This window comes from Hippopotamus amphibius, chromosome 13 (genome assembly GCF_030028045.1).
Source record: "Hippopotamus amphibius kiboko isolate mHipAmp2 chromosome 13, mHipAmp2.hap2, whole genome shotgun sequence".
NCBI lineage: Eukaryota > Metazoa > Chordata > Mammalia > Artiodactyla > Hippopotamidae > Hippopotamus > Hippopotamus amphibius.
The window spans coordinates 98,562,113-98,585,647 of NC_080198.1; the positions used below are offsets into that span (position 1 = coordinate 98,562,113).

Here is a 23,535-nt window from a genome sequence, read left to right on the forward strand (position 1 = left end):
TTGTGCAACACCAAAAACCCATGGAAAACACAACAAAACTAGATAACAAAACCAAAAATGCTTTGATTATAGATATCGTGGTAAAGCGTAGGTTGGAAAATATGCAGACCTCAAAGTCCAGGTTTATATCCTATTTAATGGAAAAATGTTTAGAATATGTATTTTAAGGTGAAAAAGTTTACAAAATAATATGTGCAGTAAAATCCCAAATATTTATATCTCTCTATATAATTATATTAATTCTAAGGTGCACATTTTTTTCCCAACATCAATGGCTCTGGGCTCTGAAGTCTCAATGTGTATTTTTCAATAAGTTTTTAATTTACCCTGTCAAGCCATCACTGTCGTTGCATGTGTGCAAATATCAAAAACAGAAGCATCATAATTTCTAGATTAGGTCTGAATGACTTGGGAGAAAATAAAAGACAAAATGGATCACTCTTGAACCTCTCAGAATCAAGTGGTTCAAGGTCAGAGTCAGAGAGATGGTGCACACTATCTGCCTGAATATAAGATGAGCTACATTCTTGAGCACTGAATTCAAAATTACGCCAGCTCTATATAATGCAAAGTCTGCTCAGAGTCCGGCACCAATGGCTTTTTTTAATGGGTTATTTTGAAGTGTGCTGTCTCACCAATGTTCTTGATGGCCCAGAGTTGATACTACATAGAAAAGGAAAATCATGGACAGCTATGAGTCAAAGAACAAAAAGTCAGACGCTGAATATGAATAGTCTTAGGATACCTAACCAATGTATTTCATTTATATTTCTGTTTATATATACACAAGAGTGAGTTTGGATTAAACAAAGCAAGAACTTAAAGAGTTTCTTTAGAGTATATAATAAAAATTCTATGTGATAAGAAAAAGTGACATAGGTAGGTGGAACAGACCCCCAACAACCACAGGACATGCATGTTATGAGAGTCTGGGCAGGGAGAAGCAGAAGGAAGCCATGGCTCATCTGATGGCCCAGAAAATAAGTGAACCAAAAATAACCAACAGGTATTCACTGGAAAGGGAGGCAGGCCAGTTTGAAAATAGCCGCTGAAACTGATAGGGAAAACACCAGAACGTTAAAAGCAAAAATTTCCATTAATACCATATGAGGGAGAGGGATGTGACTAGGACAGGCCTTCTGGGCCGAATTCTGGCAGAATTCTGATCTTGTAGCCAGACAACCTCATTCTAACACCTTACATTATACAAAATTAACGGATTGATTTTAAAAGAAATTTTTAGAAATTACCATGGTGACTTGATAAAAAGCAGATTCTGTGCCCTACTCCACGTCTACGGTATCCAAGAGGTGGAGATCAAAGCCGAGAAATACTCAAGCCCGTTAAAGTTTATGGGGGAAAATCTTATGATTAATTTTACTTAAAGGTATTTTTGAAAATCAACTGCATTTTAGAGTCAACCATGTGTTTAGTCAGTATCAACATGGCTTCCAATTTTATAAAAGAAAATTTTGCTCAATAAATGAGTCCCTACCTAGAGCCATCTCCTAATCTAGACTGAGATGGAGGAGGCCTGTTTCTCAGCAGTGACTCAGAGCTCTCTACCAGAAGGCTGGGAAGGCCTCCGAGCGAGGAGACATCCTGTTATGTAAGCCACAGCCAAGGACAGGCCGTCTCCAGGGAAGACAGTCAAAGGCAGAGTCTAAGTTTTGGAGTGATGCTTCCTTATGAAAGCAGCTCACACTGTAACTTAACTATCATCCGTGTAAAAAGATCTAGAGTCTACGAAGTACCCCCCATCCTCCTCCTCCCGTCCCAATTTGAGACATCGAGAACCCTTAGCAGTAGATAAGGAATGCAGATAGGAGGACAGTGAAGCCCATTGAGGGAGGCCAAGTGCACAGAAGTAGTAGACTGGAGCTATGATCCACGTTTTTGCCGCCAGCCCTGCCACCCTCCTAATGGGCCTTTCCACGACAAATTCAAAGCCACAAAATCACCTTGCACTACATTGTTCAGTGTTTTAGAGGCACCGAACATTTAGATAAACTGACTACAGAGGCAGAAATTAAGTACGCTTCGTGCAACAATTTCATAAACATTTAGTATTCTGAATCTATTTCTTTCTCTGAAACACCTACCGAGTTGATTGATAATTTATGCAAGGATGATGTTCTGCTACATTTAAATCTAGGGGTTCACACCTCTGCCCTAACATCGCCTTTAATTTTCCATACCTCATTTTCCTTAAAGGAGTCAAAATTTGGTAGATACAAAAGAGTTACAGTAGCTAAAGCCTGAAGTTTAGAAGATAAAGAGCTGCTAGGGTCACCCGAATGCAACCATACTGCACCTGCTCTGTATAGTATTTTTCTCTACTAATAGACGATTAAATGTAAATCCTAATGTACATTCCATTTTACATGCAATATGGGTTAGTTACTGTTGCTATGGAAACCTTCACTTTTGCATTTACTGATTTTAATTCTATGACATTTGCTGACTTTAGTACAATGTAAAGTTTATAAATATAACATACAGGTTTGCCGAGGGTTTTTTTTAAGTATTCAATTTGCATAGGTAATTCCATCACAAATCTCTAGATACTTTAAGAGAAAAAGCATTACGCTGATGCCAACTAGCAGTCATCAGCAAACAACAAGCTATTTCCAGAAATAACCATTTCCATCGGTCCTCAAAAATCTCCTTTCACACACCAAACGCCCCGTCCACTGTATAAATCTTCTAACCTCTGATTTAATGATACTTTCCCAATGTGGAATTTAGAAAGTAATTATATTTATTGAAAGCACGTTCAAATGATACCTCGTTTTACCTTTAACATTAACCTGGAGAGAGACAGGCCAGATGTGGTTTAACAAAAGACATGACCTCACTTTAGGGACCACTCCTGCTCCAGGGCCAACAATCCTTTGACTTTCAGCTGGGTCTTCAAGGGGTCATTGCAACAAGCCATCCTATGTTCCTTCTTATTCCTAGTCTTAACCATCTTTGCATCTTTGGGACCCAGCACACTTCCCATATGTGGAATAAATGCACACTCGGTGAAGGTTCCTACATTTTTTTGATTCTCTAATTATTGCCACTGAACAGATATAGAAACCAAGACCCATAATCATTATGCAAAAACCTCAAAAGTCACGTAGCAACTAATTTGACAAGTAGATGCCCCCATAAGAATTGACGGAACGTCATGATGAACACCCAATACTTTTGAGGTATTCCCACAGACGTGGGTGAAAATCAACCTCACGTTACAAAGTCACAGAGAAATAAATTATTTTGTGAATCTCCCCAGCAAAAGCTTGGATGCAGGGAGCCATACATATATGTATATAAAAATAAAAGAGAGTGTGTACCAGAAGCATTTTAAGAGGTTCCGTCAAAGTCTGCAGATTCAAGCAAAGGAACAAACTTAACCAATATTTATTGAGCTTCTGTGTTGAGTCAGACACTGCTTAGCAAACTTAGAGTAGTCAAGTGTCTATAGCTGTACCTGGAGAAGGGAAAACGGGATGAAAGAAAACTGTAACGCTGTACTTAAGGCTGATAGGGAAAAGGAAGGCAGGCCAGCAAAATGGCAAATGGGCTTAAGAGAATCACAACAGCTTTACGAAGACAAGAGGCACTTGAGAGAAAACAGGACCACTAATGACCAAAAAGAAACAGGGAAATAATGAGACTCAGAAATGGGGACGAGAATAAACTCTTCAACAATCTTTGCTTTAAAAAAAAATACAAAGAATGTTGAACAAACCGGTAAGTGATGAAGATGCTGTGAAAGGAGACGCTCATCGCAAGTAGGTTAAAGGAAAGAGGCTTGGAACAAGCAGGGCTCCGGGGAGGCAGAGAAGGCTACGGAGGAATTCAACAGCAGTGATGGACACGGAGGACACTGTTAACTGCTGTGTCAAGTGGGTTCCGAGAAGCAGGCAGAGGGAGCATCATTGAACTGCACACTGGTTTGGGGCTTGAGGACACAGATACACGCTGTTGGCAAGAATGGGTAGAGATAAAGTCTGGGAAGAATCCCTACTCTTATTCCAGTAACCTTAGAGTTAGGCTGGAGACCTCTCCTACCCAACGCCCTCCATCGTCAATCCATCACCAAGCACTGTGCTGTCCACAGTCATCTGCCCCCCTTACGGGCCCCAAGTTGAACCAATTCAATATTATCTTTTACCCGGAAAACAGTAATATCCTTCTCTAATGTGTCTCCTTGCCCCTGCTCTTAAATCCTTCCAAACCATTCTCCGTTCAGCAACCTAAGTGATGTTTTCAAAATACCATCAAAATGACTGTATTCTGTGGGCACGGGGCCCAAGCATGTGACACAGTGAGAACAGAATGGTGCCTCCTCTAAGTGTGCAACTCTCTTCACACATGCAGAGACTTCCCTGAGCAGAGCGCAGACGACCACATCCTCAGGCCTTTGTTCCTTCCACCTGAGATGCCCTTTTTCTTCCTCAACAAATCCAAATCCTCTAATCCCTTATAAGACTGACTCAAATCCAACCTTTTCCATGACACATGGCCCAAACATTCTACGGTATTCATTGTATTCTAATGACAGTCGACCATTTAGCAATGCCCTTAAAATGCTTCATGTGTTCAATCAATATGTCGTAAGTACCCATCAGGTTCCAGGTCCTGGGTTAGACACTGGGTGACTAAATTAAATAAAAATAGTCCTATTTGTACATTTGGGCAGTTTCCGTACTGCAAAAAAGGCAGTTGGCCAAGGAAATAGGAGGTGGGAATTGAAATCCCAAACACTTTGCCAAGCCCTTTGGGGTTAGCGTCAGCCAGGAAGACCAGAAAGCTTTCCCTTTGCACAGAAAGGCTCGCCCAGAGGGAAGACCTTTTACTAATTCACATAAACATGACCTATAGGCTGCTGTGCCTGGAAAGATAGACCTCGTGCTTATCTGTGTGGAGCTTAGTTAGTTGTGTTTAAACTTCTGGGCCTGCTCCTTTTCTCATGGCCTTTATTTGGTCAAGGAAGGTCTAGAGCATCTCTTCTGCATCAGGCCCTGTATTCTGTGTTGTTGATACAAAGATGAGCCCACTAAGGAACCAGACAAAGTCATCACCAACGGTAAGACTTCAGTTGTGCCTCGTATTATGACCCAAGGCCTGCTTGAACTTCCCTGGGCCTCAGTTTCTTCACCTGTAAAGTGGGGCACCATCTGGAGAGTTGGTAGAATTGAGGGGTGAAGATCAGCTCTGGACTTGGGTGCACCCAGGATCAAGCCATAGTGTGACTCTTGCTTGCTGCGAAACCCTGGGCTGGTTACTAAGCCTCTCTCAGCCTCCATTCCCTGGTCTGTAAAATGGAGGTAGTAATCTTACTTATTGCACTGCTGAGCAGCTTAATGGAGACAATGAGGTTAAAGTTCTCAGCTGGGAGCGTGACAGGGAGCAGACACTCAATAAATACATGGTATGATGATCATTGCTCCTGATCTTGAATTTTTGAGATACTGCTTTTTTTTCTGAGCTCCTGCCTTCAGTATTAAGGATTCCTAACTACTCAAGCCTTTGCACAATCTATTTTCTTCGTAAACTCCTCTCAACATTGTCTAGCTATATACCATAATTGGAGGAGGGGGATTTTTTCTTTAATTAAGATTCATTAAATGAAAACCTGGAAGTTTCACAAAAATTACTATGATTAACTCCTTGGTAAGGATGAAAGACAATTTCTCATGGCCTAAGGCAAAAAAAAAAAAGGATTATTTTTACCATATCTTGTCTTTTGAGTAGGCTTAGAGGAGTCCCCTTTTCTTCCTCCTCACCCAAGGTTTAGGTTATCGTAGGCTAAGGGACCTGGTTGCAGCCGTCACGGGGGCTGCTGCAGGACTTTATCTCCCTGTTTTGGGATATTTAAGCAGCTGAATTCCTTTAAAGGTCATCGGATACACAGTGTCGTCAAAAAGTTAGCAGTGCACTAGATTAAAAATATGAATATTTATGTCACAATTTACTCCATAATGTAAGGAACTTAGAGTGTAAGTGGATGCAGGAGTGTGTGTGTGTCCCGATACAACAGTCCCTGCTGGGATAAATTCCATCCTAACTGCTCTCAAAAGCCCTGTCTTTCCCATCATAAGTAGGTGTTCATCTGGCTGCCTCCCCACTAGGCTTTGAGCATCCTGAGGGCAGGGCTTCCTGGTAGACCTCCATCACCGAGCACATAATAAAAAACTCAATAGGTTATTGAGCCAATCCCATCCTAGACACCCTAGGGTGCCACCATGAATGTTTCTTTTTAAACGGCTTTAAAGTCAAAGCCACTAAAAGTAACAGCAGAGTTCTTTCTTCTCTCCTTTTCCCCTGCTTCCATTTCAAAAAAAAATTACAGGAAATATAGAATTAGGACTGGAACCATTCCCCAGCAGTTCTCTCCCCACCTCCCCCAACCTCTCGTTATACCAAGAGTATCTGGTATCCCTTCAAGGAGGCCTCGGGAGACCCGGTAATATTATATATGGTTGGGCTCCTTGGAAATACAGTGGAGTGAATTAAGGAGGAGTTTCAGTTTTTTACTATAAATGTCTTGACATGTTTTCTTTTCAGATGAACGGCTGGAAATATACTAAACTATATTTTAATGTTTATTTGTTTCAAATACCGTATTTTTTTCAACACACAAATGTGAAGTTTTGAGTCCAGAAAAAATAGGTTTAAATCACCCTCCTAGCAAGCAGCTTTTAAAATAGTACACACAAGTGATCATTTCAAAGCAGTTTAATGTACTCAGCCAACAGGCATTAACAGTCTTTTCAGAATAACCTAACGCCTTAAGCTTATTTTCTAGTCTTGCTCTAAAATTCATTTGAATTTTAAGCTTTCTTCAAACAAACAAACAAACAAAAACTAAGGGTACCAGGATCCCACTGAACTCTGTGATTTTAGGACATCCTGTATTTGCATTTTGAGGTTCTTTTATGAAGACCGGAAAAAACAATCCTCAGGCCTTCTTTCATGTTCAGGTTTTAAGACAATGGTGCCCGGAGGGCGAGGAGGCCAGAGTGGGGCTCCAGCTCCAGCCAGTGTGTTCGGAAAAGCCAGGAAAATCTTGCTATGACTCAGCAAGATCCCCTCCACAAGGGAGATAGGAGCAAAGGGGCGGGAGCCTGGATGGAGAGCGGCAGGAATGCATTATTTACCTTGATGGTCTGTTTCATGGGGAAGATTAAACACAGAAGCAAACAACCCCCAAAGTGGGAAAATCCACAAGTACATCAACTGTTGAAAGGAAAAATAGAATGTGATCTACCTGTGTAATGGATAATTAATCTGCCCTAAGGAGGGATGAAATCATGATACGTCACATCATGAATGAACCCTGAAAACATCATCATAAGTAAAAAAAAAATCAGTCACAAAATACCAGGTGTTACGTGATCCCATTTTTATGAACTATCCAGCATAGGTAAATCTACAGAGACAGGAAGTATGTCAGTGGTTGCCAGGGGAGAGGGGTTTTGGGGTAAGGGAGATGGGTCAGTGGTTGCCAGGAGAGAGGGGTTTCGGGGTAAGGGAGAAGGACCACTAATGTGTACTGGGGTTTGTTTGGGGGATTCTAAAATTGCTTGTGGTGATGAGTCTGCAACTCTGTGGACATACTAAAAACCATCAATTTGTACACTTTCAATGGGTGAATTGTATGGTATGTGAAGTATCTCAATAAAGCAGTTTTTTTTCCTACAATAAAAAAAAAAACAACAACCCAGAAGCAAACAGTCCACCTAATGGGAATCAGAATAAGAATAGTGGTGGAAAGGATGCCTTGCAGTTCATATCTCATTGAATCCAGAGCTGTCAGAAGAGGAAATAGGCTCAGGAAAGAGAAAGATTTATCTAAGGTCACAGGCTCAAGTTTAGGGAGGAAAGAAAATGTGAGAAGAGTCTAAGAAACATTCTCGAAATGAACAGAAGTCTTTGGCCCTCAATGTCACATGAAGTGCCCGGTAGGCAGGGCAGAGCCACCACCCCAATACCACCCAGTCTTGGCAGCATCCCTCCACCGTCTCACTGAGCGTCCAAGATGTTCCTCGGATGCTGGCCTATTGTTCTGCCCATTCTACACCGAGGAAACTGAGGCTCAGAGACTCATGTTACATGGCCTGGGCGGGGAAGGATTTCAACTCTCACCGTCTTCTGTCCCCCCCTCTCAGCCTCTTCACTTGACTCACTGCCATCCTCTCTGGGGTCCTGGTGCCAGGCTTGGCTGCCAGAAGCCGCAGTTCATCACTTCCTGTTTCCCAATTCTGTCAAGGCAGGAGGAAAAGTCAGGGTTGGCGACCCTGGGGACCCACCCTCTAACGTGGCTGCTAAAAATTTTGTGGACCCCACGGTGGCCTCACTGGCAGATAAATAAAACATCCCGAGGCAAGTTACATAACCTTGGCTTACGGTAATTTTGCATCTTAAAAAAATGCCATGAAAATCCATTCTTTGCTTCAGACACACTAGGCTAAAAATAGCTCAGCCAGCCAGTAAGTGTGTGTCATTTTTCCTCTGTGCATCTCCCCATCCACTGATCCCCTCCTCTCAGCAGACAAATTTACTCCCAGACAGACCACTAGTCCACCCTCCACAAAGTGACCAGAGCTACCTTACTCGTAGGCACATCAAATGGCTCCACTGCCTGGGCCAAAAGTACCTGTATCAGTTCCCTTCGCCTGATAGCAGAAGCCAATGTTGATGGCATCCTTAAGCTGAAAGGCCTCATCCCATTAAATTCCCTAAAACAAACCCTACGAAGTGAGGACTACTCTTGTGTCATTTTCCATATGAGGAAACCAAAGCCCTGAGAAATTAAATAATCTCAGTGCCAGGGCCCTGTTCATACTCACTATACTAAAGTCCAGTGGACAGTCTTTAAAGGATAGAGACCAAGAGCCTCACTGGACATAACAAAGCCTTCACAGTTGGCCCTCACTTCCTCTCCAGGTTTATTTCCTACCACATTCCAACCCCACCCTACACATATATATACACACACACACTTGTACATCCACCTTAGACCTTAAGCCCCAGCCGTGCCAAAAGCCTCACCATTCCTCAAAGCATCACCTTTTGAGATGCACTTCCTCTGCCTGTGCCTTTCCTTCAGCCAAAAGCACCCTTTCCACCACTATTCTTAAATTGGCAAATTCCCACTCACCCCTCCTTCCCCACAAATCCTTATTGTGGTCTCACTAAGCCCTTTCAAGTCAGGCATGCCGCCCTCTTCACCTCCAGACCAGTAAGACCACATGTGGTGGATTTCCATATCCACCAAACAAATCAGTGCCATCATCATCATGGTCAAGAACACTTAGAGGGCTCAGGCACTACGGTCATCCCTTTATAAGAATTATCTCACCCCATCCTCATAAAAATCCAAGGACGTAGATTCTATTATCATCCCCACATTACCCAGAGCACAGAGGCATGCATTCACTCACTCAAGGTCACACAAATAGTAAGGAGAGAAGCAAGTCTGCTGGACTCCAGAAGTTAATCATTCCGTGCTCCTGCGACGGTAGGGGACACAGCCTGACTGCACGCCGTGACTGCTCTGCCCTAGAGCATACGTGCGTGAGGCTTACCTACAAAATGCACATCACTCAGATAAGAACAGTGCTAACTCAGAATCTAGTTACAAAACGGTGGCCTCTGTGAAATGTGCCTTTAAAAAAAAAGACTGCTATTGGCCACCAAGACTGTCAGTTGTCATGGTGGATAAAACAAGAATAAAGTAGTCCCTGACCCCAAGGAGCTCTTCGATCCAGTGAGGAAAATAAGATAACACTGCATACAACTCATAGCACAGTCCGCTTTATGAGATATCACTTTTCTCCTTGAATTGAAGATATGTCCTTCAAACCGTATCGTAAATAAACCACCTGGATCCCAACTACTGGTTCTAGATCAACGCTAGCTCTTCACATTAATTCAGCCTCCCTCTTCCCAGTAGGAAAGTGTGCAAGAAATCTTTTGATTTACAGACATTGCACGAGGTTGTGTGCTGGCTGCCTCTTGGCTCAGAAATAATACAAGAGAAAGAAAAACGGGGCGGGGAGTGGTGCGGAATGATCTGCCCTGGAACGGGAGGGGAAGCTTTCTTAAAAGGAGACAGAGAGCCCTGGTGCAAGACTTCTGACTAGTATTAAATGCTAATGGTGATCACAATAGACACCATAGCTGCCTCTTTATATCAGCAGCCCTCCGTCTTACTTGGGACAAGACTGAGTACTAAGAATGCTGTTTCCTCGAGTTCAAATCATGATGTAAAGAAGCCAGATAATTTTTTAAATATACGTATCATGCTAAAATACACATATCATGTTAAAAACATAAACCTTTGTGTAACTAATTCAGGCAACTCAGAATTTTAAGAAGATTTAAGACCACGGTGAAATACTCATAATTTTAGTTAAAACAACTGGATTCAAGTGGGTGCTCGGTATGTCCCTAAGCACGTAAAGGCTGATGCATGAGTCTGTCTGCCTTAGATTGATACGCTAAAATGTTAACAGCAATTTTTTGCATGGTAGAACGAAAGATAATTTGTATTTACCTATTTGCACATCGTCGTACTTTGCAAATATTCTATTATTGATAACGCACCAAGCTCTTAAAATCAGACATCTTAAAACTTATGCAACTTTATTTTAAATAAATTGGCAAGGAAAACAGTCACAAATTCTAAAGTAATAAAGCTTAGTGATGTGTTTTCCACATCAACAGCATGGTGCCAACGATCGATACCATTTTAGGGCAAATTGGAAAACCGGAAAAGAAGAAAGGGGTTTGAAAAGAAAAAGTGTTTGTAGGGTTAAAGAAAAAACTAGTGATGGTTAAGAGTGTTTGATTTGGCCACTTCCTGGGTATCACCTGGGCAGCCAGTGTTATGATTTCGAAAACCTGAGACCACTTCTGAATCCACAGCAGATAGTAGGCCAGGTAAGCACCCTGTGTGTCTGGTTTGGGCACTTCCACAGTCTCCACAATCAGAAGCTGGGACTAGATGCTCGCTCACATCTGTTGCAGCCCTGAAATTCTAGGATTCAGCCAACCAGGGAGCCATGGGCTCCGTCAGATGTTCTGTATCAGAACCTTCCACAGGCAGGTGATATGTACCAACAGCTTAATTTCAATTTCAAGGAAGAAATTTCAGCCAACTGCAGGGTAATCATGGCTACCGTTACAAGGCATAAGAAGCCTTTTGTGTGTGTGTACTGCCAAATGGTTGGCCTTGTTTATTCGCGTAACTTTTGCTTGTCGACACAGATTTTCAGTCTCAAGATCAGTTTCTCATGAGTCCTAAGAAATGACCCATATCGAGAAACAAAATGTAACAAGCACTACCCTCTCAAAAAAAATAACATATATTAAAACAAATGTAAATTTAAATTATATTTCATTTAATATATATTCAACTAAAAGTTAAAACAGTGTCATGTTTGAGCTACGAAAGCTATTTCTCTAGGAAGGTTGATTAAGAATTATTATTAATGTGGAATTCTACATAAAAATCACAGGTGACTTAGTCAATGAAATGAAGTATAGGAAGGTATGTGTAATTTAAGGAATTCGATATGAAAAGTCAGGGAGGCTGTACACCGAAGCTGGTGGGACAGATCAGCACCTCCTAACATGCAGTTGCGTTCACAAAGAAAGCAGAGGCGGGTAGCTTTACCGCCTGTCAACCTGGTATCCCTGGCCAGACAGATACCGCACGGTTGCTGTTCACGGCATCACCAGTTCCATGCCTGTTCATTGCACTCCGTTCAGGAGTAAAGCCACAAGGTGTCACAGTGCATCAGTGTGGCAGGGCTGTTATCAGTCCAGACACGCAAGTGGGGCTGTAGACTTCGCCCAGTGCTGACACAGCTCCCTTGGAGAAATCTGTGCCAGGCAGCTTTTTGAGAAGTGTACCTCTTTAGGTAAAATGGCCAGTCAAAGCCAGTGGCTGTGTGCAATCCCACCCTCCCCAGGGTCCCAGTTTAGATGGCCCTGCAAAGGCACTGGTGGAGGGGAGCATGTCAGTGTCCTGTCGTCTCCACTGAGTTCTTAGCTAGAGCAAACCCGGAACGCAGATTTTCTCCAACAGAATGGTGTGCACGTGTCCCATGCATTGATCAGTTCCTCGTCTTCAACCTTGGTATGTCTAAGAGATCATTATAATCTGGACTTTGGGGGAGGTCGCAGCCACGAGAAGGTGTATGATGATTGTGTCATCACTGCTATGTGATGGTAGAGTGCCCTGACAGTGCTGTCATGTGTTATAGGAACCCTAAAGCCCCAAATCCTCACGTTTCATTCGTTAAATTGAAAGATGCTTGTGCAAGCCATGTAAGACATATTCTTAAAGATACTTTTATAGTTATTAAAGGGGAAAGGGGGGAGGGTTACAGAGTATGGGATTAACAGATACACAATACTATATATAAAATAAACAACAGCGATTTACCATATAGCACAGGGAACTATATTCAATATCTTGTAATAACCTATAATGGAATAGAATCTGAAAGAGATACACACACACACATAACTGAATTACTTTGCTGTACACCTTAAACTAACACAATATTGTAAATCAACTCTACTTCAGTAAAAAAAAAAACATAAGTAAATACTTTTAGGAAACGAAGCTACGTTTTGCGAGACTTTCGGAACTTAATTTGCTGATGGGACAGAGAATAGGGCAGAGAATAGTCATCAAAGTCCTCCTCATCACCATCATCACCCCCACAGTTCCCATTTATTGAGCACTTACTAGATACCAGGCATTTCTAGGTGCAATAACCAGTCACCTCTCAATTTAAAACTCAGGCTAAGAAAACAAAGGTTCAGACAAGTTAAGTGACTTCCCTAAGATCACACAGCAAGCAAGAGGTAGAGCCAGGGTTTGGATCCAAATCTGATACATGTCATACTTCCATCCAGATCTTTATATTCCAGGCACACCACTCTTTTCATTCCAAAGAAAAAAACACTAGTGGAAGAAATGTTGTGCATGTTTCCTAACCAGGAGGTGCACACGTACACAAACACAATCTGATTGAGAAGAGCAAATCTCTCTCTCATCTCTCTGTCTCTGTCTCTCTCATACACATGCACACACGTTCATATACACACGTTCATACACACACACAAACACCACACAATTTGCAGACACAAAGATGTTATAAGCCACATCATATACTATGAGGGCGAGTCAAAAATTATCCACGCTCTGGCTGTAGAATTTATTTTCATTAATTTTAGAAAAGACAAATACATCATTTTTTGACATAATCTCCTTGCTTTTCAATACACTTTGCCGATCTGTCAACAAGCTTTCGTATTCCCTCATTAAAAAATGTTTTGGGCTGAGCTGTGAGCCACGAATGCACCGCTGTCTTCACTTCATCAGAAGCGACTCTTCGTCCTCATAGGGCTGTTTTCAGGGGACCAAACAGGTGAAAGTCTGATGGAGCAAGATCAGGACTATAGGGAGGATGTTTTAACACCTCAAAATGAAGTTTCTGCAGAGTGTTGACAGTGTGGGCAGAAGAGTGCGGACGTGCACATCCTCAGACCACAAAACACCGAATCACTGCACTCTGCTGTTCTTTCGTGCAAATCACCAGTGGGGCATCCATTTTTGCTCGCACCGCAGTTACAAATGAACTGATGTAGCACGTTCACACCTGCACAGCAGTGACTGGGGAGACAGTAGCCTTGAATGGAAAGTGCTGATAAGACAGTGCGGCCAACAGAAGTTTTAATATAACCAGAGTGCGGATAATTTTCGACACACCCTCATAATATAACTTCCCATATTTTCTGTTGTGCAAATCACTTCAAATAAGCTAATTAATGGCCCTGAAAGCACTTTCCCAAAATGCAAAGTGGTCCAGGACTTGTAAGGTATTTTCAGGATTCACATCATAATTCGGGGCTGTGGACCCTCAGGGAGATCCAAAGAGAGAAGTGGTAGAAACAGCAGATGAGAAAAGTAGAGATATTTTTCCTCAGAAGTCAAGAGAATCCCAGCAGATTCACACCACCCAGAGGGCAAAGTTCTCAGCTCAACACGCCCTTCACAGAAGAAATTCTTCTTTCCAGGCTTCTTTTTTCTGCAGGTCTGGCTAAACATTCTATCTGTAAATTCTCACCCGACTATCCAGCTCACAGGTTCTTTTCCAACTGTAGCTGTAGGTATTGTTGGGAAGATTCAAGGTAAATTCCATTGTCAGTGTGGATGATGCTGGTACAATGCAATATCCTTATTCAACAGATATATTTTACATATCAACGATGTGCTACGGGGCATCCGGCAGACAGCTGTAAAGGAGACAGATGAGGCCCTTGTCCCCACGCAGCTTATATTCTATTGAGGACAAGCAGACCCTTGAGAAATAAACTAGATGCAAGAAAATAGCAGCTTGCTGTAATTCCTACGGAGAAAATCATCAGGGCATGTGATAGAAAGTGAGTGCGGTTGTGTGGGGGGAGGGGTCATTTTATTGACGTGATCAAGGAAGGTCCCTCTGTAAAGGGAGTGTTTAAGGTGATCAGTAGAGGCCCTACTAAGTGCTGGGACTCTTATCCTTCCTGGTCGTTATTCTCTTTGAGACACCGAATCAATCACCTGCAAATGAAGCCAACACCATGCCAAACTCTAATTCAGATTAGATTTCCTCGTACTTATAAGTGTTATTATGGAGGAATCCGGATGTGCATTCCACCACTGAGGGCAAGGTGCTGAGGGATGCACAAGCGTGGCGAGGTAGTGGATGCAAAGAAGTCCCTTGTGTCTGGAGTTTGCTGAACACATGGTAAGACTGGGCCATCAGGAAGCAACAGATGAAGCCAGAGCAAGGAGTTTGGAGCTTATTCTAGGTGTGAGGGGGAGCTGCAGAGTGACACACTCTGATTTCTGCTTCAAAAATATCACCTTGGCTGCTTGTGGGAAAATAGATTATATGGTGGAAAGAGGGAGCAGACACAGTTAGGAGACCACCCAGATCTTGAAAAGAGAAGATGGAGGTGTGTGATGTCCCCAGCACAAGGGGCGTTCCTCTTCTTCAGAGGGATCTACCACATCTTTAACACTCAGCCCTCTGCTTTTAATTGGAAGACTAAAACTTCAAATTAGTTCGGTGAAAAGTGGTAGTAAAGTGGGGGCAAGGGGTGGCTGTCAGGGCCTGCAACAGAGGGCGGGTAGCCTTTACCAGCAGGCTTCCGGGGAGGGCACTGGACAGGGGAGTCAGAAGATCCAGCCCCTGGGGATGCCCAAGTATGAACTTGGTCTCCACCTCTCTGAGCCTCACTTTCCTTATCTGTTAAAGGAGAAGCAGAACACAGGCATCTTGGGCTTGGGAGTGGGTCACATGAAGAGATCCATCTTATCTCTAATCATTGGCAGGCATTTACTGCAAAGACAACAGCCTCACAGGTAGCCGAAGTAGGCTGCAGGGTTAGGAAGGAAACATTTCCCACGGGGAAATGCAGAGACACACAGTGTGGAAAGACTGCCTCTTCGGAACAAACTAGGAGAGTGAGAAACCAGTACATGTTGGGAGCTCTTTTCCCACTATGCCTTGATTTTTTTCTAAGATTCCTAATTGATTACCTGCAGAAGAAGCCAACATCATGCCAAATTCTGACTGACTCTCTCATCTTATATCTGGAGGGGGATGGCACTGACAAAAATGGGGTAGTTTTTCTACTCATCCCATTGCTGTTAAAAATAAGTAAACCACCACTTTGCACAGAGCATGCCTGAGACAAGTCAAACACTGAATGGAAATGGAAATATTTTAAGTTTAAAAACGTAAACTCTTAGGCAGCTATGCATATTATTCCACAACAGTTCCAGTGACTCTTCAGATGAGGCCACTTCAATGAACACTGAAAATATCCATTCTTCAATAGGGAGTGTCAGGAGTCCCCATCGCCAGCCCTGCTAGGACTGTCCATGGAAAAATTGTCTTCCACAAAACTGGTGCCAAAAAGGTTGGGGACCACTGGGGAGTGTGATTTTCGTTCTTTTTTTCGATAACCAGGGTATGTTTTCCACCTCTGATTCCATCCTTTGGAATGTCACACGGCCCCTTTTGAAATGAGTCAGACATTTGAGAGGCAAAGAGTCCAACCAGGTTAGGTGGATGGAGTCAACTTTCCAGCCACTGCCAAAGTCAACCTATCCAAGGAAAAAATGAATGTATTTACCTAATAAATTTCCACAGGTGATACTAGAATCCTCGCTAGTATTTCTTAACTCGGAGAAGTGCTATGTAGCAAAGTAGTTAACAGCATCATCACTTCTAAAATTAAACTACCATCTGTGTGACCTTAGACACTTTACTTAACCCTTTGTTTCCTCACCAGTAAGACTGCACATGTTAGGAGTACCAATCTCAGGAGGGGAATACCCATCTCAGGGTTACATGAGCTGGTCTGCAAAAAGCACGTAGCACCTTGGCCCTTCAGAGAGTGAACCCTGCATAGATGCTAGTTCCCATCATTACCACTACTTTTCAGAAAAGTGTGTCTCTTTCAATATGCAAAGCACAGTGTGTTAACCTAACAGGGCACTTTAAGAGCTGGTTTGTATGTTGCCCCTTGTTGCCAAATGGTAAGCTTCTAAACACAGAAAATGTCTTAATTGCCTCTGTATTTCCAGACACAGATATTGTCATTGTCTGAAGTATGGCAATTCTTGGCGCATGGCTGAAGTTTATCTCAAGTATTACCAGTTGCCTATGTTCAGATGCATGCTGCTAGAACTTAACTGTAAAAAAAAAAAAAATCTAAGCTCAGACTGATAGGAAAGAAGAAAAGAAAGAAAAGGAAGGGAGGGAGGAAGAAAAGAAGGAAGGAAGAAAAGAAGGAAGGAAGAGAGAGAGAAAGGAAGGAGGAAGGAGAGAAAGAAGGAAAATATTCTGGTCAGAAAATGGCAAAGGTAGTGTCCTATCTACATCGGCTAAACACGGTTTTAAAGCACTGTTTTCCACTATTTTCAAAAAGAGATTGTTTTGCCAGATCAGTTATATTCTGAGACCCACCAACCGAATCCAAATAAGTAAGTTTATGAATCTTCTTCTTGACAATATTAGGGGATGTTTGTTTTATGTTTTGTTTGCCTGTTCAGAAAGGGGGTGTTCTTTGTTCCCCATGAAAATGAGTTAATGCGGACAAATGTAATAAAAGGAGATTTATAGCCCTGTCTCCATACAATTTAAATTAATTTCTTTCCGAAACCCAAACAAAAAGCTAAACGCTTAAAAAATGCATACTGTTTAAATCCTATATCATAATTTACACACCAAAAGGGAGAGATTTAAGTGTGCATTGATTTTAGGCCGATAAGAGTCTGTGTTGAATGTGAGTTGAGAGAGCTTTTTTTTTTTCTTGGCCTCCTACGAATAGTTAGTTTGCAGCAATTTTTAATTAAAAACAGTTCCCATAGTAAGAAAATGGAAAAAAAGAAAAAAAAGACCTCAGGAAAATAAAATCAGTACAGGAGTTCTGCAATTTGTTTTCCGAGGCCATGTAGAGATCTTGAAAAATAAGAGAGGTTGGAAGTTCTCATTTTTTAAAACTTCACTTTTGGTTTCATTTAACATTTTCAAAATAGCTTTCCTTACCACTACTAATCCCCCCTCCCCCCACTCCTCCCCAACCCCCTTCGAAAACCTTGGAAAGTTCTGTGTTTAACGCTGCAAATCATTCCTACGCCTCAGAGTAACAGCACCATTTTTCTTGCTAAATTTCTAGGGGAAAAAAAAAATCCAAGTTTATCACAAAGCAGTTTTCATTTTTTTCCCCCTATCCAAAATACCTAATCTCATTTTAACTAGGCTCCATCTGAACATCAATGATACTGAGCTAGCCCATGAATAAACATGATGTTACAACGGGAAACCCTGTGACTAAAGTATATAAAAATGTAGCTGAAAGAAAAGGCTGGGAGCCCTCCACCCCTCCCACCCCCTCCCCAGGGAGTTGGGAGAGTGGAGTTGAGGCGGGGTAAGAGCAGCAGATTTAAATTTCCAGGTCCTCAAACATTTTCAACATTCATAGTAAATCCTGTAAGACTAAAAACCGTAATTCTAATAAACTCCTTGTGTGCATGGTGGCTTCTCATTGCAATCACAGTTTTCTCTTTGGGAGTGGGATGTGTAATATTGATAAAAGAAAAAAGCACCTCAGAACAGAAGAAATACATCATGGTACCCACACTTCCCTGGTGTTTGTGGTATTTTATGAAAATTTGCATACTGCCAACCTGAAAAAAATCTATATACTTTAAAAACATCTTCACTGGAATGGAGACATTTTTGCTCATTTGAATGAGGAAACAAGGTATAAAAAAGTTGCCTACAATAACTGACATTTGCATAACTTGATAAACTTTCTTGAATTCTATAAAAATCCAACATTATTAAAATCCTTTCACTAAAAATGAAAGTCACTAAGTTGATCTCATATTTTACCTATACATATTTTTACTCTCACAGCACAGACTTCAGGAAATGAAAAAAAAAAAATACTGTTATTTTTGTTACTATTGAAGCTTGTCGGAGAACAAATTCTGAAATCTTTAGGACATATTTTTATGTCCTATCTGACTGTACTCTGTGTGCAGTGTTAAACTAAAAATTGTGCAGTTTTGTTCTTTCAAACTGCATTTGGGACAGCACGACCATGCAAATAGTAAATGAATTTTGGAAGCCCTCAGGTCAATTCATGGTAACACACACAACGGAAAACATAGCCCTCCTCCTGCTGCCTGGGAATCACAGTGCCCAGCGCTGACGCAAAGCTCCAAGAGTTTCTCTTAATTTCAATTAAAAAGAGGGGGAAACATTCACGTATTTCTTTATGAAATTCCACTGAGAGTCTGGTGATGCAAAGAAATTTTATTTCCCATAATAGCCAACAGCATTTCAAACATATTTGTGTTGTTTTTTTTTTTTTTTGCTTTGTAATGTATTCATATTCCTTTAGAAAGAGATGAGGTCCCATAATTTCTCAGACACTTGCTTTCCTTCGCCACAAATATGAGGGATCTGAGTTGCCTCATGATGAAGTAAATGTGGAGAATGTGGAGAGGAGCACCTTTAGGGGAATGAGAAGTAGGTCCCCAGTGCACCTTCAGGAGGTACCAGGACCCCCAAAAGCATCGGAACCGTGCTTCTCAGGAAAGGTGCCAATTTCAATGATAGAGTTAAACTCTCTCCTCTCTCATCTGCTGATTCATGACTGGCTTGTTCACAAATGTTTCTTGAGCACCTACTTTGTCCCAGGAACTGCTTGCTCCCAGCACTGGCCTTAAACTAGAATGGCAAGGTCGCTCCCTGCAGTCCTTCCTCCACTATGACCCTATCATTTCAGTACCATTTGTGATTTTGAACTACATACGGTGAGCCAAGAAATAATGTCTGTGCTCATTACTCAAGCTCACAGTGCCTTCTCATACCAAAGAAAACCAAACCCTGGACTTTTGGAGAATCTGAATTTTTAATTTAAAGGGGCCTTGCAGGCAATTTGCTGAAAAGGAACCAAGGTCCATGTGAGTGACAGAAACAAGTTTGAAAAAGGCGTAACTCCCAATCCAGTGTTCTTTAAAACTACCAGCTCCTGAAGGGCTTTCATTTGATTGAACTGGAGAAATGCATCCGTCCCCAGGAGAGATTGCTCTGGGACTCGGCTATGGAAGGTGAGTAGGTGAGCACCAAAGCACCAAGCTTTTCTACTACTTTCTTTCCTTTTCATAAAGAAGGAGGTTTCTAGGAAATTTCTGCAAACTTGATTCCAATTTTTTCATCGCAAACCGATTTGCTACAATTTCTTTCTAGGCAAGTCTACGTTCAGAAAAGAATGGAGAGTCCAGAGTGTTACCTGGGAGTGGGGGGGGGAGGCCTCCCTCCCAGGATATTAGGAGTCAATGAAATAATACCATGTAATAGAGAAGCAGGAATCAGAAGAGAGAGAGAAGAAAGAGGATGAGGCTTTCTTGATCAAAATGGTTGGATGCATCCGTTAAATTCTAAAAGTAATCCCTCAACAATCTATTTGCTTTTGTGTGTGAATAAACTGATAACTCTTGCTGGGTATTACTGCACTTTATTCCGTCCCATCCCTCTCTAGGGCTCAGAACAACTTTATCGTAAACAGTCATCATTTGTAAATGCACAATGTAACTTTTTCAAGAAGTTTTTTTTTCTAAATATTTTTTCTATTACAAACTTTGATCAAAATCTAATATTGAATGTTACTATTTATATATCTTAGCAACAATTATTTGATTCTCCTTTTTTTCATATGAAATGAAAACAAACTTCGGGCCTTGGGTTCGTGACATCCTTTACTGCTTGGCAAAGAATAAAGGAAGTGTCCATGCAATTATTTGGAAAATTAAAAAAAAAGATCTAATTAAGGGAAGAAATGTTCAGGGTTGGCTTTAGAACATACCAGAAAATAGTTCTCAGTGCTTTTTGTCAGTCAGAGAGGTTTAAAAAAATCTTTAAGATTTGTCATAGCAAGCTTTCCTCTCCAGTTTCTTGAGCTGAGAAGCAGGTTTTCTAGTTAAAAGTAATACCCCAGAATCCAAAAGTTAGGAATTCCGGAGTTTAGCTCTCAGAAAAGATAACGTGCCATTCTTAAGAAACATACTATGAATGGGGGACTTTCAAAGATTTTCTCTCAAATGTGAAACAAATGTGGGGACCTTATTTCATCCTGAAGATTTTTATGAGGACCAGGGTAGAGAAGTCTCCCAGATAAGTATGCTAGCTCAGAACTGGCCAGGTGATAATTAAGGGGCACAGGAGGACACAGATGTCAGAGAAATCTGCCTCCTCTCCTAATCGAGAAGGACGGAGAAAAACCTCCTTCTACAACTCCTCAAAAACTTTCTAAAATGTAAGATGGACACGGGTTGTTTTTAAATCCTGCTGCTGTTCAAGAATTGATTCATAAAGGCCCCTGGTCTCTTTTTTTTAAATTAATCATATTTTAAGACTTTTTTTTTACCCCAAATCTGTGTTTTCATGTGTGCCTGAACTATAAGACATTTCTAGCCTCCTAATTCTGAAAGCAGACCATCAATAGTTTGTGCAAGAGTTTAAGGTTCCAGTACACAGCTGCAAAGATCTGAATGCAATATACAAACTGTAACACACACACACAACAATACACACACAACAACACACAAATATCATTTACTGCCAACAGCTCACAGGACAACAGAGCTGACACTTGTATAAAAGCTACTGGCTTCTGGTGAAAATAACAGTATCGTCAAGTACATTTAACATCTATGATGTAATAACATATAAAGAAAACAGCAGTGTGATAAAGACAGCCCAGATTTTTTTTTTTTAAATCAGTCCTTGTCCAGCAGTTAGCCAATCAGAAAGCAGGTCACATCTTGTTAGCTATATTAAATACATTAAACATCATGAATTCTCCATGGCTCTGTTAACATTTCAAGCAAGTGTGTTTTATTTTATCATACAACCTTAACTGAGTCCCTTTCCAGAACTGAGAGTCAATCTTGTATCTAAAATTCCACCAAAGCTATTCCCTGAAAGCTCTTTGCCATCAACCCTACGGGTATCTGTACTCTGCAGAGAAGGCAGAATTCCCAGCAATTTCTACTTCCTGAAGTGACTTTGGTGTCCCTATAACAAACTCCTTCTCACAGCACTTCAACACAAAGCCCCAACTTAGAAGCAAATGGACAGCCCAGCTGTAGGACCTACCAGCCCAGGCAGCACTGAGGAAAAGTCAACTGGCATTAAATATTTAAATTGCAGGAGGCGGTCTGGAGTTTTGCATTTACAAAGTTCTGAAAGTCCTGTCCCCTCTGCTCCCACAGTTGCTGGTGAGGAGGTGAGGCTCCTCTCTGGGGCACGAGATCACAAATATGCAAAAACTCAAGCTGACTTGAATTCTGAGCCAGCTCCCCTGGAAGGGAATGCTCCTGGGAGACACTCCCACCCGTGGTGGGAGAAAGTCAAGAACCCCTTGCCCCAAGCAACCGGTTTCTGAATTTAACACGGAAATAGACAAACATATCCCTCCAGGGCTAGTTCTGAAAAGTGCACGGGGTGGCTCTTCTGCCCTTTTCACCTCGATTTTGATGACTTTGAAAAGCAAATGCAGGTCAAAGCATACTTCCTCTGGGATTTGTTAAAAAAAATTATTTTGCTGGATGCAAGTGATCATCAAATCCCTTGGAATTCTATCTCAAGAAACACTAACGGGACCGACTCAGAGCCTGCAACCGCCTGAGTTCTGGGAGAGCAGCCTTTCTGGAAGACCCGGCAGGCGAATCAAGTGCTGGGTTGTCTATTTCAAGATTCCTGGCAGAAACTGTCCTCCGCTCCAAGAGTTGCTGTGCCTAGAAACCCAGCGTTCAAACTAGTGGATCCAACCTGGCGCTCATTTCCTCGTACGTGGTAGTATCTGGTGGGACACTTCCCGCAGAATGCAGCCTGCCACCCAGGAAAAGCTCAGGCACAGTTTGGAAAAAAGATAAATAAATACACAAACAGACAGCCAAGGTTGAAGTACTTACCTCTGTGCGCGACTGCAGTCTCTTGTTCATCTCATAGATTCGGTACTCTGGTTGTACCATGTAGGGTGTATGTCTCCTATAAAATGGGCCGAAAGGAGAAGAATAGAAGGGGTCATGTGGTGTGCTGGACATCTTGCCTGCTTGTCGAAAATCAAGCTAAACAGTGTATCAGTAACGTCCATGCAGAGCACATGGGCTGTGTTCTTCACAGTACAAAGTAGCCGCACGCACACGCTCGCACACACGCGCGCGCACACACACGCAGAGGCAAGCAGGCAGGCAGGCTGAACACACTGGCTGGGAACTGCTGTGGGAGCCCTCTATAGCGAGGGAGAGACGGAGAGCAAGCCGGAGGGAGGGAGGAGGGAGGGGGAGGGAGGGAGGAGGGAGGGAGGGAGAGCTCTCGGGAGGGGAGGGAGAGAGCTGGAGCTTCAGAGAGGGAGGGAGGCTGGGAGGGAGGGAGGGAGGCTGGGAGGGAGGGAGGGAGGCTGGGAGGGAGGGAGGGAGAGAGAGGGAGAGAGAGAGGGGAGCTGGATAGCTTTAGGCACCACTGCTTGTTTTTAAAGAAGCAGTTTGTGGAGGGGTCATTTCCTGTCCACACTGTAGACTAGTTCAAAAATATAATTCTCCTCACAGTCTGACAGAGGTCTAAGGTTTGGCTGGATGTTTTTTCCTCTAGCCAGGACCCTTCACAACCTGGTTGCTGCGCGTGTTAGCATATAGGTGGTTTAACCGCTGCGGAGCCACTCACCCCTGACAGCCACACCGTTGTAAGGGATCAGAAATGTGAGGACTACAAGATACAGAAACAGGGGCATCCGTGGTCCCTGGTATCTGAGCTGGTGACTCACTTCCATGCAGATTTCCTTCTGCACTCATCTCCCTCTGTAGTTTTGGTTTTACTTGCTGCTGTTCCAAGAGCTTGCTAGACTCTTTGCATTTCAACCCCTCCACACACCGCTTGCCCTCCCCAA

General features: G+C 42.3%; 1 protein-coding gene across 6 annotated transcripts in view; it reads right to left on the bottom strand.

The window, feature by feature from the left end:
* Positions 1 to 22,855, bottom strand: part of LDB2 (LIM domain binding 2) — a 381,155-nt gene extending 358,300 nt beyond the window's left edge. For all 6 annotated transcript variants that reach the window (XM_057706202.1, XM_057706200.1, XM_057706201.1 and 3 more), the window contains exon 1: positions 22,562 to 22,855. In XM_057706202.1, the coding sequence (XP_057562185.1) occupies positions 22,562 to 22,693 (132 nt within the window). In that variant the 5' untranslated portion in view covers positions 22,694 to 22,855. The remainder of the gene's footprint in view (positions 1 to 22,561) is intronic.
* Positions 22,856 to 23,535: the final 680 nt, after the last annotated feature.